We start from the raw sequence: 16,332 nt of genomic DNA on the forward strand, positions 1-16,332 counted from the left end.
TTGGTAAGATTGACATTTAAAAAAATACAAAGTTGATGTAAAAAAAAGAGTGAGAGAGGAAAAATATATGACAGAAAGGTAAGGAAGAGAAGGAAAAAGTGTAAGCCGATTCCTTCCAGGATCTTGTCTATAAAGGGATGGATTACAGCTGGAGAGAAAGAAAGAAGGCAGTGCTACCCACTGCACTGCACCACCAGCCCCGCTATGAAGAGTCATCCTGCGTGTCCCTGCTTATGGCACCTGACCAGCATCCTCAGGCACCGAGGCCAGACCAGCTGGAGTTCCTGGGCCGCGGCAGGACGAGGTGGGTCTCTCAATTCTCTCTCCTGTGGACTTGAGAACGAGGCATTTGGGAAGCTGACTGAGGAGGAAGCATAGAAAGAGCTGGAGTCATGGGGACCATGACAAGCTGAGGTTGCAGAAAAGCAGATACCAGGTCTAAGCAGAACTTAGGACACAGTGAAAAGCTGAGCGGAGCAGCAGGGGACAAGCGTCATCAGCTGGTGAAGGCACAACAGAGGCGCAGGAGTAAGGGCTGCCGCCGGCCTCTGAGCTCCCTGGCTCCATCCTGAGCCCTGGGGTCCCCCAAGGGTCCTGCCCAACCCGTAGGTTCTCACCTTGTGCCTCCCCATCTCTGTGCCCTTGTTCAGCTCCTGTGACCTGCCATGCTCCCCCCTAACTAATTCAGTCCTAGTTAACACCTTCCTGGGGCAGATCCAGGTTTTGTAGGGCCTTAAGAAAAAATGCAACAGCCAGAAGACACAATTGCTAGGACTTCACCAGCCCTTCCTGACACTTCCTCCTTTTCCAATCTCAACTCCAGCATCACTTCCTTGGTAACATCTACTTGTCCTTCTCTCCCTGCTCCACTAGGTCAAATCCCTCCATAGGTAATTCTCTGTCATCCGACCCAATGGCCACTGGTTACACGAGGCCATTTAAATTTAAGTGAATTACAGATAAATCAAATGAAAACCCACTGGCCACATTTCCCGCACTCAAGAGCCACACGCATATGTGGATGTGGGGATGGTACTGAACATCATGAATGTAGAAGATTCCCATCACTGCAGGAAATTCTGTGGGACAGTGCTGGTGCCGTTGTCAGAGCCCCAACTAGCGATCACTCACTCTGTCCAGCTCAAGGCTGAGGGCCGTCACAGACTGCACGTCAGATGGGCCAATTGGTGTCACCCCTCACCCCCATGCCTGGCACACAAAAGGTCCTCTTTATTTTATTTTATTGTCTTTTTGTCTTTTGAGGGCCACACTTGCGGCATAGGGAGGTTCCCAGCCTAGGGGTCTAATCAGATCTGTAGCCGCCGGCCTACAACACAGCCACAGCAATGCTAGATTCGAGCCATGTCTGCGACCTACACCACAGCTCATGGCAACACCGGATCCTTAACCCACTGAGCGAGGCCAGGGATGGAACCCAAAACCTCAGGGTTCCCAGTCGGATTCATTTCCGCTGAGCCACAACGGGAACTCCCAAAAGGTCCTCTTTAAACATTCATCAAATGACTGAATGACTGTGCCTGTCTTACAGCTTCAGGTATCTCCTTCAAACCCTGCCCCAGACTTCAGGGAGCCCCACCCTTGCTTCTTAAGATTGGGTGGGGGGAAGTCCTTCCTTTTTGAGATGGAGGGAAAGGAGCTGGCAGAGAGGGAAAGCTTGAAAGTACAGGAGAAAGACTTGCCCTAAAATAAAAATATACACTCTCCCACATATGGAAATATATTCATATTACCGCATAGGAAAAAGCCCAAGACTACACCAAACATGCCAACATGTTGGCAGAGCTTATCGCCAGAAGGGTTAATAGGGGTGAATCTAATTACCTTCTTTGTGACATTTGTTTTTGCAGAGGTTCCCTGTGTATGTTATTAATAAAAGAGATAATCAATTAAGTAAGCTCTACACCTAAAAATGGAAGAGAAGGAATACAGAAGCCAAGAGGAAGTAATTCCAAACATGCAGTCTTCCCCAAAGACCGAGTGAGGGTGGACGGATGCAGAAGGTGGAAGAGAACTATTCAGTCTTGAGAGCCTCCAATTCCCGGTGAAAGGGGACGAGGCTGAGACTAGAACTGGGGTGCCCCTTCTAGCCCCAAGCTCAGTGCCTGCCAGATGAGGCTGCTGGAAACATGCTGATGAAGCATGAAACAAAGAATAAAAAGAGGTTGGAGGAAAGGCACCTGCTGTGACATCTGGTCACCCTCACCTCCCTTATCTCCCAGGCTTTCTGGACCTTTGCTAGCTGGCTGTCATCAGCTTGTTAAAATGAGATATAACTCACATACCAGAGAATTCACCATTTTCAACTAATTCAGCAGTTTTTAATATATTCACAAGGTTGTGCAACTGTCACCACTATCAATTCCAAAACACTCTTCTCGCCTCAAAGAGGAACTCTGACCCATTAGCAGTCACCTCCTATTTCCTTCACCCCCGAGAACGACTTATCTATTCTCTGTCTCTAGGGATCTGCCTATTCAAGACAGTTCATACAGAGGTCATTACATAAGATGTGGCCTTCTATGTCTGGTGTATCTCACGTAGCACAATGATTTCAAAGTGTATCCATGCTAAGGCAGGTTTCAGAACATCATTCCTTTTAATGGTCAAGTGATATTCCACTGTGTGGAAGGATCACATTTTGTCTAGCCATTGTTCATGGACATTTGGGTTGTTTTCACTTTGGGTCTATGATAAATAATGCTGCTATGACTGTTCATACTCAAGTTTTTGTGTGAATGTATTTTCAATTCTCTTGAGCTTATATGTAGGAGTGGAATTGCTGAGTATATGGCTTATGGTAACTCAGCTTGTACACACTGAGGTGGATGGAACAATTGGGACTGGCTATATAGCACAGAGACCTCTACCCAATATCCTGTGATGATGCATGTGGGAGAATAATCTGAAGGAGAACGGATGTGTGTGACTGCATCACTTTGTTGTACAGCAGAAATGATCACAAACTTGCAAATCAACTACACATCAATACAATTTTAAAAAACAAAAACCTTGGAGTTCCTGTCATGGTGCAGCAGAAACAAATCCAACTAGGAACCATGAGGTTGCGGGTTCGATCCCTGGCCTTGTTCAGTGGGTTAAGGATCTGGCATTGCCGTGAGCTATGGTGTAGATCACAGACGCAGCTCGGATCCCTCGCTGCTGTGGCTGTGGTGTAGGCCGGCAGCTGTAGCTCCAATTGGACCCCTAGCCTGGGAACCTCCATACGCCGCAAGTGGGGCCCTAAAAAGCAAAAACAAACAAACAAAAAACCCAAAAAACAAAAAACCTCAAAAACCTCTACTTATAACATTTTAAGGAACTGCCAAACTGCTTTCTATAGCAGCTGCACCATTTTACATTTCTGCCAGCAACAGACAAGGGTTGAATTTTCTCTACATCTTTGACAACATGTGTTATTGGCTTCCTTTTTAATTATGTCAGCAACTTTGCAAGGGGCACTTCCATTCTAAAAAATGTCCTCTACCCACACGCACTGTCAAATCTTCCTCCCCCGCCATGGACACGTTGCCTGTTCCTGTGGTCGCTGTTCATGGCACTCTGCCTCCTCCCTCACCCTTGAACAGAACTTTCTCACAGTGAGGAGACTCGCCTCCCAGGGACCGCGTGTGGCCAGCGTGTGGCCAGCGTGTGGACTTGGCCACTGTGGCTCCCTTCACACACACCCCTTTGAATCCTCACCCACAGGAAGGATCAGGATCCTGGCCAATTTGGGTTTAGGGAAATAAAACCAGCAGAAATCAAGGATCTATGTGATCATCAGAGGCCCCCCTGGTACCCTACAGAGGCAGTCCCACCTTCCTCTTAGTCACCTTCATAAACCGTACAATGAATGTGTGCTATCTCCACTGAAATAGAGCAGTTCCCATTGTGCTCAGCAGGTTTAAAACCTGACATAGAGTCTGTGAGGATGCACGTTTGATTCCTGGCCTCAATCCTTAACTCCGAGTGGGTTAAGGATTCGGCGTTGCTGCAAATGTAGGTAGCAGACATTGCTGTGGTGTAGGCTGGCAGCTGCAGCTCTGATTCTACCCCCAGCCTGGGAACTTCTATATGCTACACGTGCAGCCATAAAAAGAAAAAAAAAAAACATTGAAATAGAGAGTTCCCTGGTTGTTCAGTGGGTTAAGGATCCAGATTTATCACTGCTGTGGATCTGGTTACTGCTGTGGAAGAGTAATATAATATAATATAGTATAACACAATATAATAAACACATCTTCCCTCCCTTGTGATGGAACCCAGGCATCAGCCTCTTTCATGAGGCTGGAAGCGCCTAAAGGGTAGGAACCCTGTCTTATCTTCCCAGTGCTCAGCATAGGAGATGCTCAATACATTGTTAAAATGAGATACTTTTGTTGAAGAAAGTTGTGGGCTTTTTCCTTTCCTTTAGGGTTTGTTTTTTTGTTTGTTTTTTGTTTTTGGTTTTTTGGTTTTTTTTGGCCCCACTCATGGCATGTGGAAGTTCCCGGGCCAGGGACTGAACCTGCTCTGCAGCTGCAGCCTGTGCCACAGCCGCAGTAGCACCAGATCCTTAACTTACTACACCACACTTCCTGAAGAAAGTTTTAAATGGAATATTTCACCAAAAAACTGAATTCCTCTCAAAGTAAAATGTCACAACTTTTATATGACTTGTGTGTGATAGATCAGGTCATATACTATAACACCCCCACAGCTCTTTAATTCAAAATTCCTAATGGCTCCTCAGAGCCCCAGCCTTCCAAAGAGCACAATACTGAAACAGCCCTCAGCCATTCTGCTAAAAACTGGGTGGAAACCCAAGCACACAGTGCCCCATCCAATCAGATCAGTGCTTCCTCTATTCTGATGCTTACAACCCTTTCCACTCATCACTTACCCATCTCTAAAGAAGGCATTTCCACCTCCAGATGATCTCCTAAGCTTGTAAAAGTCTGATGACCAGAAGGCCTGCCGTCCCCTCAGTGGTGTTATCTGTGCTGACAAGATCAGCAGCCAGCTCTGCAGGTGCCATCTCCCCAGCGTTCCAATAAACATACCTGCTCAGACATGGGCTCCTGAACCCAAGCCAGGCAGAAGAGGGCTTTAGACATCCTACGAGTTCAGAGGTTTGTCAAGCCTTTTAGCATCTGATGAGGCAGCATGAACTAGAGCTTTTCCACAGGTCTGGTCCAGCAGCAGAACAAGCTAGGAGTTTAGCGGAAACGCAAATTCTCAAACTCCACCCATCCTTCCAGGTAGGGCCCAGCAATCTGTGCTCTGACAAGTCCTTGGGTGACCGTGGTGCATGCAGTTTGGAGAAAGACTGGAACAGAGTTGGTGCGTCCACAAACAGAAACTGCTCAGGTCCAGCCCAGCAGACTTAGCTGAGTGGAAAGGTGGCCCTGTTTCCCAGGCCTGTAGACAGAACAAAAATGGCCCCTTTCAGGTTAAGAGGAGCACCCATCTTCACCTGAGCTAGCTGAGCAACAGCTCCTCTGGTGACTAGGTAATGGCTACACTGAATCCACACAGACGGTACAGCCAGATGTGTGTCATTGCCGGCAAACTCAAGTACGTTCCCAGCACCTTGCTTCTCTGATACAGAGATTCATGGGGTTGCCCTTTTTCTCTGATATTTATGAAATCCTGAGCCCTGGGTTGCAGCCTTCCTTAGCAAGCTTTGTGAACCACTGAGGTCCTCAAAAGGCAGCCGGTGACATCATGATAAGCAATTCAAACAAACTGGATCATCTCTGGACCGGTGCTGCCTTGAGGAATCAGCTTTGAGCTCAGAACTGTGAATGGAGACAACAGTGCAGGTGTCAGCACCGGGGGAAGTGGCAAACGTGCCAAGAAGGTGGCAGGAGGCAGGGATGGGAGGCCAGGTTATTCAGAGGTGGTGCTTACACTTAAAAAATGCACCTCCTTCCAAGTTTCTCATTTGGGGCTTGTAGGCAGTTTTCTCTCTTAAGTGTCTCCACGCAGGCTGGGGAGATCCAGGAATATCAGCCAAAGTCCCAAGGCAAATTTTTAGCACCAACTCTGTAACTCGGAGTCAGCCAAGTTCAAAAGAAAGGCTGCAGAAGGTGGGAAGAAAACGTAAGTGTAGAGAAAAAGACGGGTGAAGGAAAAAGGAACGCAGGCTGACCTGCCCTCTTCTCCCCAACCACTGACTCCATCAGCTCATCTGAGCCCAGGCAAGAAGGTCAGAGCAGGATTGACAAGCCTGGTCTCCCTGGTGTCTGTGGCTCATTCAAATCAGACAAGAGTCAGATCACTGATAAGAAAGTTAAAGAAAAAAAAATTTAATTTTTCCTGAAAAAGACAAGGAAATGGAACTGTGCCCCCAAAAGGGATGTTCATAAGCAAATCCTGTGCTTTTCCATATATTCTCTAAATATGTACCCTTTTTGGCAGGGAACCCCCCCCCCCCCAAAAAAAAAACTCAGGCAAGCTAGGAACTGCCTTTGGAGAGTGCAGTTTAATTCTGACCCAGAATTCTAATAATTTTTTAAAGTCCTACCAATTCCACCACACTGTGTGGGGATTACTCACTTTTTTCCCCCTCTTAACTTCTGAAAAACCAAAGCGGCTCACCGTACCCGCGTTTAGCTGAGGAAGTGAAACGTGTTTATCACTAATGACCACAGAAAAGCACACTTAGCTTGCGTCTCAACTTGTCTTGAGTAAAGTCTATTTTTGCTTGCAATGTAGTTACTACCCTGATCTCTCGTCCCCAAGTTCTCTCCTAAATCTTGTTCTTCCCCTTCTTGGACTTGGTGGCGCCCGGCCAGCGGAAGCCGCGCAGGTACAGGCAGTGGGCGGCGTTGTGCGCGATGTACTGGAGGTTCAGCATGGCCGCCGGGCTTAGGATGTCCACTTCCGGTTTCTTCGGCTTCTTCCGGTGGGACCGGCCCTGGCCCTTTCTCTTCCCTTTACCTGGCTTTTAAGACAAGAACATGTAAGGGACAAAAATTAGTTGTTATAACCTTGACATATATAATTTTCAACATTTCCTACTGAATTTTAGGAAAAAAAATTCCTAAAAGGAAACAAAAACTTCTGTGTGGAGTGGGAATAGAGGTCATGCAATCTAATGCCTGTCAAGCCCCCCAGATTAAGAGACCCAACCAAATGCACCTGTGTGGATCTTGCTTGCATTGATTAGACAAACAAGCCCTAAAAAGGCATTTTTTAGGCAATTGAGGAGATTTGACAATATCAAGGAATTATTAATTCTATTAGGTCTGAAAATCAATGGTACTGGGTCACGGCAGAAAATGTTCACAGGTTTCTGAGATGCACACTAAAATCTGTAGGAATGAAATGAAAGAAGGCCTGAGATTTGCTTTAAAATACTGTACTCCGGAGTTCCCGTCATGGCTCAGTGGTTAACGAATCCGACTAGGAACCATGGGGTTGCGGGTTCGATCCCTGGCCTTCCTCAGTGGGTTAAAGATCTGGCGTTGCCATGAGCTGTGGTGTAGGTCGCAGACGCGGCTCGGATCCTGCGTTGCTGTGACTCTGGCATAGGCCGGCAGCTACAGCTCTGATTCGACCCCTAGCCTGGGAACCTCCATATGCTGCGGGAGCGGCCCAAGAAATGGCAAAAAGACAAAAAACAAAAACAAAAAACAAAAACAAAAAAACCCTGAACTCCTCTTCCCAACCCACCCCCAAAATAAAGGCTAGATGAAGAAAAGGTAGCAAAATGCTAGTAATTTCTGAATTTGAGATATGGCTACATGAGGATTCATCTTACGATTCTATTTTTGTGCATGTTTGGAAATTTTCCTAATAAGAATGAAACATATAATCAGGATCAGATATATATTCTTTTTTTTTTCCTTGTCTTTTTGCCATTTCTTGGGCCGTTCCCGAGGCATATGGAGATTCCCAGGCTAGGGGTCCAATTGGAGCTGTAGCCGCTGGCCTACACCACAGCCACAGCAACGTGGGATCCCAGCTGTGTCTGCAAACTACACCACAGCTCAGGGCAACACCAGATCCCTAACCCACTGAGCAAGGCCAGGGATCAAACCCACAACCTCATGGTTCCTAGTCGGATTTGTTAACCACTGAGCCACGATGGGAACTCCCAGATATATATTCTTACACGTGTTATGTGATTGTCTCTACATCATTAAGCAGTCACCAGGATTAAGTGAGACATGGATATAAGGCAGTTAGCCAATGTCTGACATGAAGGAAGCACTCATTAAAGGATGTTGCCATCACCTTTATTACAGCTAATTCTCAGAGCTGTGTTTCGAGGGAGGGAGGTATTATTCTTGTCTTAAAAATGGAGAAGCAGGGAGTTCCCTTCATAGCTCAGTGGTTAATGAATCTGACTAGGACCCACGAGGATGCAGGTTGGATTCCTGGATCCATGAGGATGCGCGTTCCATCCCTGGCCTCCCTCAATGGGTTAAGGATTCAGCTTTGCCGTGAGCTGTGGTAAGGTGGCAGACACAGCTAGGATCCCGCATGGCTTTGGCTGTGGCCAGCAGCTGTGGCTCCAATTTGACCCCTAGCCTGGGAACCTCCATATGCTGCAGGTGCGGCCCTTAAAAAAAAAAAAGAAAAAAGAAAAAAGGAGAAGCAGAGGCTGAGTCACAGTGCAAACCAGCATCCACCAGGCTCAGCACCTGTGCTCTTGCCACAACCACACTGCCAGGTTAACCCCCTGTGGGCAAAGTAATGGATACTATCCGAGCCTGCAAATAAACTATCTCTAAAGTTTTACTAAAGCTACACAAAGCTGAGTGGAATTCTCTGTGCCTTATGACTCACATATACAGAAAGTAACAGATGGAAATGTATTATTTAGAAAGTGTCTCCTCTAGGCAAGGGAAAGGAAGAATGTGTTAAGTTAGCAAGGACGCCTGTGAGGGCTAAATGTTTGTGTAAAATAGATGTCCTGTCATAGCACCTCACTTTAAAAATGTCCCAAGATAAACAAAGAGAAACAGTTGATGCATTAAAAACACTAAAAAAAGAGTTCCCATTGTGGCTCAGTGGTAATGAACCCGACTAGCATCCATGAGGATGCGGGTTCGATCCCTGGCCTTGCTCGGTGGGTTAAGGATCTGGTGTTGCCATGACCTGTGGGGTAGGTCGCAGACACAGTGGATCTGGTGTTGCTCTGACTGTGGCAGAGGATGGCAGTTGTAGCTCCAATTTGACCCCTAGCTTAGGAACTGCCATATGCCACACCTGCAGCCCTAGAAAAGCAAACAAAACAAAAATGCTATAATACATTTTCGAGTGAAGTGGAGGACTTGTTCCTAGATATTAAACCCAGGAATGAAGATGAGATGTATCTTGCAACATAGTGGCCTGGTTTCCGTGAGGAAATCCAAATGAAGAGAAACAACATGGAGCCCCGTATGATAACTGCATCTCCTGATAAAGCATCCCCTTGGGGTGTGGGATGTATACTTCCACAAGCTCTTTAATAATTTTGAGTCTTGGCCTCCTTTCTGATTTCATACTTTTTTTTGCATGTCAAACACACTTGACTTACCTGAAACAATTGCAAAAAAAAAGTTATGTGTTTATTTATGTGTATTTTTTTAATTATTTTTTTTAGCCATGCCCATGGCATGTGGAAGTTCCTGGGCTGAGGATTGAACCCAAGCCACAGTAGCAATCCAAGCCTCTGCAGTGACAATGCCAGATCCTTAGCCTGCTGCACCGCAAGGGAAGTCTAAAAGTACATGTTTTAATCTCCAAAATGGTTTGAGAACTAAGATTCACACAAAATTTGGACATTTTTATTCAAAGTTCTCATCTTTTTGTAGAAATTGGCAAACTGGTTCTAAAATTCATATGGAAATTCAAAGGATATAAGATAGAAGTTTGACATTTTTTTCAAAGTTCTCATCTTCTCATAGAAGTTTCTAAAATTCATGTGGAAATGCAAAGGACTTTGAAAAAAGATGAACAAAGGCTGAAAGACTAACCTACCTATTTCAAGAACTATTACAAAGCTACAGGATCCAGATAGTACAGCTTTGGTGTTAAGATAGACAAACAGATTAACAGAAGAATCTAGAAATAGATCCACACATATACAAACAACTGATTCAACTGATTTTCTCTTTTTTTTTTGGTCTTTTTATGGCCGCATCCACAGCATATGAAAGTTCTCAGGCTGGAGGTCAAATAGGAGCTGCAGCTGCTGGACTACACCACAGCTACAGCAATGCAGGATCCAAGCTGAATCTGTGATCTACACCATAGCTCACAGCAACATGGGATCCTTAACCCACTGAGCGAAGCCAGGTATCAAACCTGCATCCTCACGGATACTATAGTCAGGTTTGTTTCTGCTGAGCCACAACAGGAACTCCTCAACTGATTTCCAACAAAAGTGCCAAAGCAATGACAATCTTCAATAAATGGTGCTGGAACAATGACTATCCATTTGCAAAAATATGAACTTCAATCCGTACTTGCACCGTATGCAAAAATTAACTCAAAATGGCTCACAGGCCTAAATATAAAACTCCAAACTATAAAATTTATAGAAGAAAATATAGGAGAAAATCATTGTGACCTTGGGTTAGACAAAGATGACTTGGATATGACATCTAAACTGATGTCTATAAAAGAAAAAATTGATAAATTCACCACTAAAATTAAAACTTGTTCTCTTCAGAAAGACAAATACCGGGAGTTCCCATTGTGGTGCAGCAGAAAGTAATTCGACTAGGAACCATGAGGCTGCAGGTTCAATCCCTGGCCTCTCTCAGTGGATTGAGGATCCAGCATTACCGTGAGCTGTGGTGTAGGTCACAGATGCCGCTCGGATCTGGCGTTGCTGTGGCTATGGCATAGGCCAGTGGCTATAGCTCTGATTGGACCCCTAGCCTGGGAACCTCCATATGCCACACGTGCAGCCCTAAAAAGACAAAAAGACAAAACAAAAAACAAAAACAAAAGACAAATACCATATGATATCACTAATATGTGAAATCTAAAATATGACACATATGAACCTATCCACAAAACAGAAACAGACTTCCAGGCAAGGAGAACAGACTTGTGGCTGCCAAGAGGGAGAGGGTTGGAGGAGGGAAGGAGTGGGAGGTCGGGGTTGGCATATGTAAGCTATTATATATAGAATGGATAAACAAAGTCCTACTGTAGAGCACAGAGAACCATATTCAATGTCCTATGATAAACCATAATGGAAAAGAATATTTTTAAAGAGAGTGTGTGTATGTATATACCTGCGTATGTATAACTGAATCACTTTGCTGTACAACGATATTGTAAATCAACTATACTTCAATTTAAAAAATTATGGGGGGAGTCCCCATTGTGGCGCAGTGGTTAACGAATCCGACTAGGAACCATGAGGTTGCGGGTTCGGTCCCTGGCCTTACTCAGTGGGTTAAGGATCTGGCATTGCCGTGAGCTGTGGTGTAGGCTGCAGATGCGGCTCGGATCCCGTGTTGCTTTGGCTCTGGCGTAGGTCGGTGGCTACAGCTCCGATTAGACCACTAGCCTGGGAACCTCTATATGCCGTGGGAGTGGCTCAAGAAAAGGCAAAAAGAAAAAAAAAATTATGGGGAATTCTCTGTGACACAGGTCAAGGATCTAGTGTTGTCACTGCTGCGGCGTAGTTCAATCCCTGGCCTAGGAACTTCCACATACTGTAGGCACAGCAAAAAAAAAAAAAAAGAAAAAAGAAAAAAAGGCCTAAATATACTTTTTAAAATTATGATTTCAAACAAACAAAACTTTTGCTCTTCAAAAGATATTGTTAGGAGAATGAAAAGTAAAGCCACAGATTGGGAGAAAATATTTGCAAATCATATGTCTTAAATGTGATGGTTTAATGGGAGTATACATATGTCAAACTTATCAAACTGTACATTTTAAATATGTACAATGTTATATCAATTATACCTCAATAAATCTGTTAAGAAGTTATTACAAGGGAATGAAAAATTTCAGTTTCTGAGCTGGTTGGGTCATTTGAACACAGCCCCATAGCTCTTGACTGTTCCTGGTCTTTTTTTTTGCTTTTTAGGGCCGCACTAACACTAACTGCATACGGAGGTTCCCAGGCTAGGGGTCTAATTAGAGCTGTAGCCACCAGCCTACACCACAGCCACAACAACCGGGCATCCAAGCCACGCCTGCAACGTACACCACAGCTCACGGCAATGCCAAATCCCTAACCCACTGAGCGAGGCCAGGGATCAAACCTGCAACCTCATGGTTCCTAGTCGGATTTGTTTCCACTGAGCCACAATGGGAACTCTTGTTCCTGATCTTAGAACACAGAATTCCTGACTTAAAACCCTCCAAACTCCTGGAGTTCCTGCCATGGTGCAGTGGGTTAATAATGATCCTGTTTCTCTCTGTGGCAGCACCGGTTAGATTCTGGGCCAGGCCCAGTGCAGTGAGTTAAGAATCCAGCATTGTTGTAGTGGTGGTGAAGGTCAGAGCTGTCGCTTAGACTCAAGCCCTGGCCTGGGAACTTCCATATGCCAAGGGTGCTGCTGAAAAAGAAAACAAAAAACAAAAAAACTCTCCAAACTCCTTAATGAAAACGAATTTGGCTCCAGCCGCACTGGCCTTCATCTAGCTCCCAAACTTGCCAAGCCTGCTCCCCTCTCTTCCTACAGACCTTCAAGGGGGGCGTAATCTGTTCTTATCTTTGTGCTGGCCTCTGCTCAAACACCATTTCAGAAAAACCTCCCAGACACCGTGCGTATGGTCTATAACTAGGGTGAGCATGTAATTTATGGCCAAACCAAGACACTTCAACAGACATTAACTGGGACGGTCCCAGGAAAGGGGGAGGAGGCGCAGATGGTCTCCCGACAACCCTTCCCCGCAGTGTCACTTTCTGTGTCCTCACCCAAACATTCTTCACTATTTAACAGTATTTTTTTGGTTGTTATTTAAGTATTTTTTGTATGTTTCCCTAACCAGAAAACAAATCAGTTTCGTCTCCGTGTTCCCTGAATTCCTATGACCTAGAACTATGTCTGACACATTGTAGGAATGAATAAAATATGCTGAGTGAATAAAATGCGACTCAGATGCAATGCAGACACAGGATTTGGAAAACAAATGTAGATTTCTCCTTTTCTGGATTTTAAGATGCCTCCTTCATTCATTCAACAAATACTTAACAAATATTTCCTGTGCATGATGCCCCATTAGATGGAGAGCAAAGCAGGTCTGGGGTCTTGTCCTCAAGTGACTTACAGTCCAGTGAGGGGGAAAGCCACAAATACCCTGACTCACCAACTATGCTGTGAAGGAGAGCCCAGGGTAGGTGGCATTATGATGACATGGGATGGGTGGGGAGTGACCTAGTCTGAGACATAATGGAAGAAGGGTTCCTTAAGAATGGCCTGTGGGCTGAGGGGTAGGGAATTCCTAGGCAGAGTATTTTTAAATTATTTTTATTTTTTGTCTTTTTAGGGCTGCATCTGTGGCATGTGGCAGTTCCCAGGCTAGGGGTCAACTGGAGCTGTAGCTGCTGGCCTACACCACAGCCACAGAAATGAAGGATCTGAGCCACGCCTCCGACCTACACCAGAGCTCATAACAACGCCAGATCCTTAACCCACTGAGCAAGGCCAGGGATCAAACCTGTGTCCTCATGGATGCTAGTCACATTCGTTTCCACTGAGCCACAACAGGAACTCCCTAGGTGAGGTAAATAACCAATCAAGTTAACAACAAAATCAACGTGGCTGCCCATTGAGAGGAGTTGAGGCTGGAAAGGTAGGCAGGATACAGCTCTGGCCTGCAGGCCTAGTAAGCTAAGGTGGATGGCCTTTATCCAAGGAGCCATGAGAACACATCAGCTCAAATGGCTTTACTTATTTATTTATTTGTCTTTTTGCCTTTTCTAGGGCCGCTCCCGCAGCATATGGAGGTTCCCAGGCTAGGGGTCGAATCAGAGCTGTAGCCACTGGCCTACACCAGAGCCACAGCAATGCAGGATCTGAGCTGCGTCTGCGACCTACACCACAGCTCATGGCAACGCCAGATCCTTAACCCACTGAGCAAGGCCAGGGATCGAACCTGCAACCTCATGGTTCCTATTCGGATTCGTTAACCACTGAGCCACAATGGGAACTCCTGGCTTTACTTATTAAATCATTCTGCTTCAGTTCTCTGGCCTCTGAAAGGTAACGGTAGTGTCAACCATGTGAAGGGACTGGGAATAACTCTCAATTTAATCAAGAGATATTTAGTGCTTTTACATGGTGATTAACTGGAAGGAACATGGGCTTACATTTCTATATTATGGTCTAAGGAGGTGACGAGTAAGGCTTTCCATAGCCAAACAGGCAAAGCACCATAAGAGAGGTGCAGAGGGCTATGGGCACTTAGGGAGCAACAGGGGAACAGAAGTTGCATCAAAGGTGGGTCAGTCTTTAAGCAGATGGATACCTCGAGATGAGACAGGGGCAGAAGGCTTCCAGAAGAATGTGGGATGTAGTTTTGGTTTTGGTTGCGTTTGTTTGTTTTTTAAGCAGAGACGATAATATGGCAGATAAAGCTCAAGAGGTTGAGGCCCTTTTACCAGAGGCTCCCAGAACTATGCTCAAGCAGAGCAGGGTCTAGTTCCACAAGGCCCTAAGGTGGGCGTGCTACAAGGTCACAGCCATTCTGGGGTAACAGAATTGGCAGAGGAGGAGGATGAAAGAGCTGGACAGGCCTTGGCCAGCAATGGCAGGCTACTGCCAGAATCCAGGCAAGTGGTAGTAAGGAGGCCGTGACCAACAGTGACAGTGAGAGAGGCAGGTCGCAAGGACTGGGGCACAGGAATGCTTTCGCGTTTGCCGCCAGCAGAATGAATGAGCTGGATTTGAACACAGTTTGAAAAGGCTCTCTGGTAAAGAGGTCCAGAGGGAATTTGGAAACGGAGGTTTGGCGTTTCAGTGTGGTCTGGTTTAAGATGGGGGTCTGTGAGCCAACGACTTAGAGCTTAGATAGAAGTAAGAATGTTGCAGGCTTTCCTGGACATAAAGTGCAAGAATTCCCTGCACAAAAGCTCTCCTCCAAAGCCCTTCCTCAAACTGGGGTTGGAAAGGATAATCATTGTCTAGAGCGGGCACTCCCCGCAGCACCAGGGCTCATTGTCTATTTCCTTAATCCACAGAGAAGAATCCCACAAGTGACAGAAGGCTGGTGGCAGCAGAAGCTAAGTTCCTGGCCGGCTGCTGTTGGCGTTAACTGGTGTTCCGGCATTTTCTGGGTGTGAAAGTTGCTCAAGAGAACCGAGGGACTTCAACCAACCCACTCACAAAAAAAGCTTTCAGCCTGATTCAGCGGTTGCTGAGCTCTTCCGCGGCGGGCGCAGACCACTCAGGAAAACCCTCTCCCCCTCATTTTTATCCAAAGTGTTCATTTCACGGGTTGGGCACCACTCAACACAAGGAGATGAAGGCGCCGATCTCGTGGCGCGGGCAACAAGTCTTAGTAAAGCGTGCCTCTACCAGGCAGACGGTATTAAACTAATTTAACAAGAGCCTCAGAACCTCTGATGCTTAAATAAGACGTGTATTAATTACCATGGTAATGCTTTCTCAGTTGAGCAGGTGAGTGTGGCATGGGTTCCCAATCCTGAAATAGAGAGAGACCCCAGTTCTCCGCAAGGCCTGGGGGCTGTGCCCCCGCGCCCATTCCTGCCGCTCACCGGGCTGCCACCACCGCGCTCTCCAGCGAACCGCCGTGGGCCCGGGGCTTCGCCACGTTTCTCGAGTCCGCTCTCACCCTTCTGCCCGAGGAGGTCTGGGAGCTCGCGGGAGCCCAAGGCGGTGAGGGGGCAGCCAGCCACCAGCGGCCGCCACGCGGGGCTGGGATCCCCGCCACACAGAGGCAGCGGGCTGCGCGACTCCGTGCGACAGCGCCTTGGGGCCTAGGGCTCCCGGCGGGAAGTCGCGGGAGGGCGGGCTCACAAGCTCTGGGCGGTGCGCGCCGCGGGGGCGGGGCCGCGCGATGTTTACGTGTTGCCAGGACACCGGGGCCTGGCTCCCAGCCTGCCCGGCGAGCCTGCGCCCGCCTTCCTGAGAGCGGGCACAGTTCCCTTCTGGTCGCGCGGCGCTGGCTGGGTCATTTCACCTCGCGCGACGGCGACCCAGGTTGCGAGTGCCCAGAACCCCGCTGGCTTTGGGCGAACAGATGGGCGAAGGCGAGGTCCGGATGGTGCCCCGGGTGAATGAGGCTGGCCTTAGAATAGGAGGATTCGGCCCTGAGTATGAGCTCGGCCCCTCACTGGCTGGCCTTGGAAAAATTACGGAAGACTCCATGACCTTTTTGGAAAAGGAGATAAAACCTCTGAGA

General features: G+C 46.9%; 1 protein-coding gene across 3 annotated transcripts; it reads right to left on the bottom strand.

Moving 5' to 3' along the window:
- Positions 1-6,292: 6,292 nt before the first annotated feature.
- Positions 6,293-15,915, bottom strand: SMKR1 (small lysine rich protein 1). Of its 3 annotated transcripts, none has more exons than XM_047763660.1 (3): positions 15,763-15,915; positions 15,561-15,612; positions 6,293-6,946 (listed from the first exon to the last, which is right to left on the bottom strand). In XM_047763660.1, the coding sequence occupies exons 2-3, from the start codon at positions 15,561-15,563 to the stop codon at positions 6,752-6,754; spliced, it is 198 nt and encodes a 65-aa protein (XP_047619616.1). In that variant the 5' UTR covers positions 15,564-15,612; positions 15,763-15,915; the 3' UTR covers positions 6,293-6,751. The 3 variants fall into 3 exon arrangements, 2 of the variants coding, with proteins under 2 accessions (XP_047619616.1, XP_047619615.1); XM_047763659.1 differs by having other exon boundaries at positions 15,686-15,915; XR_007132673.1 differs by lacking the exon at positions 15,561-15,612 and having other exon boundaries at positions 6,834-6,946; positions 15,686-15,915.
- Between the last annotated feature and the right edge of the window lie 417 nt (positions 15,916-16,332).

The sequence above is a fragment of the Phacochoerus africanus genome, chromosome 16 (assembly GCF_016906955.1).
Source record: "Phacochoerus africanus isolate WHEZ1 chromosome 16, ROS_Pafr_v1, whole genome shotgun sequence".
Taxonomy (NCBI): domain Eukaryota; kingdom Metazoa; phylum Chordata; class Mammalia; order Artiodactyla; family Suidae; genus Phacochoerus; species Phacochoerus africanus.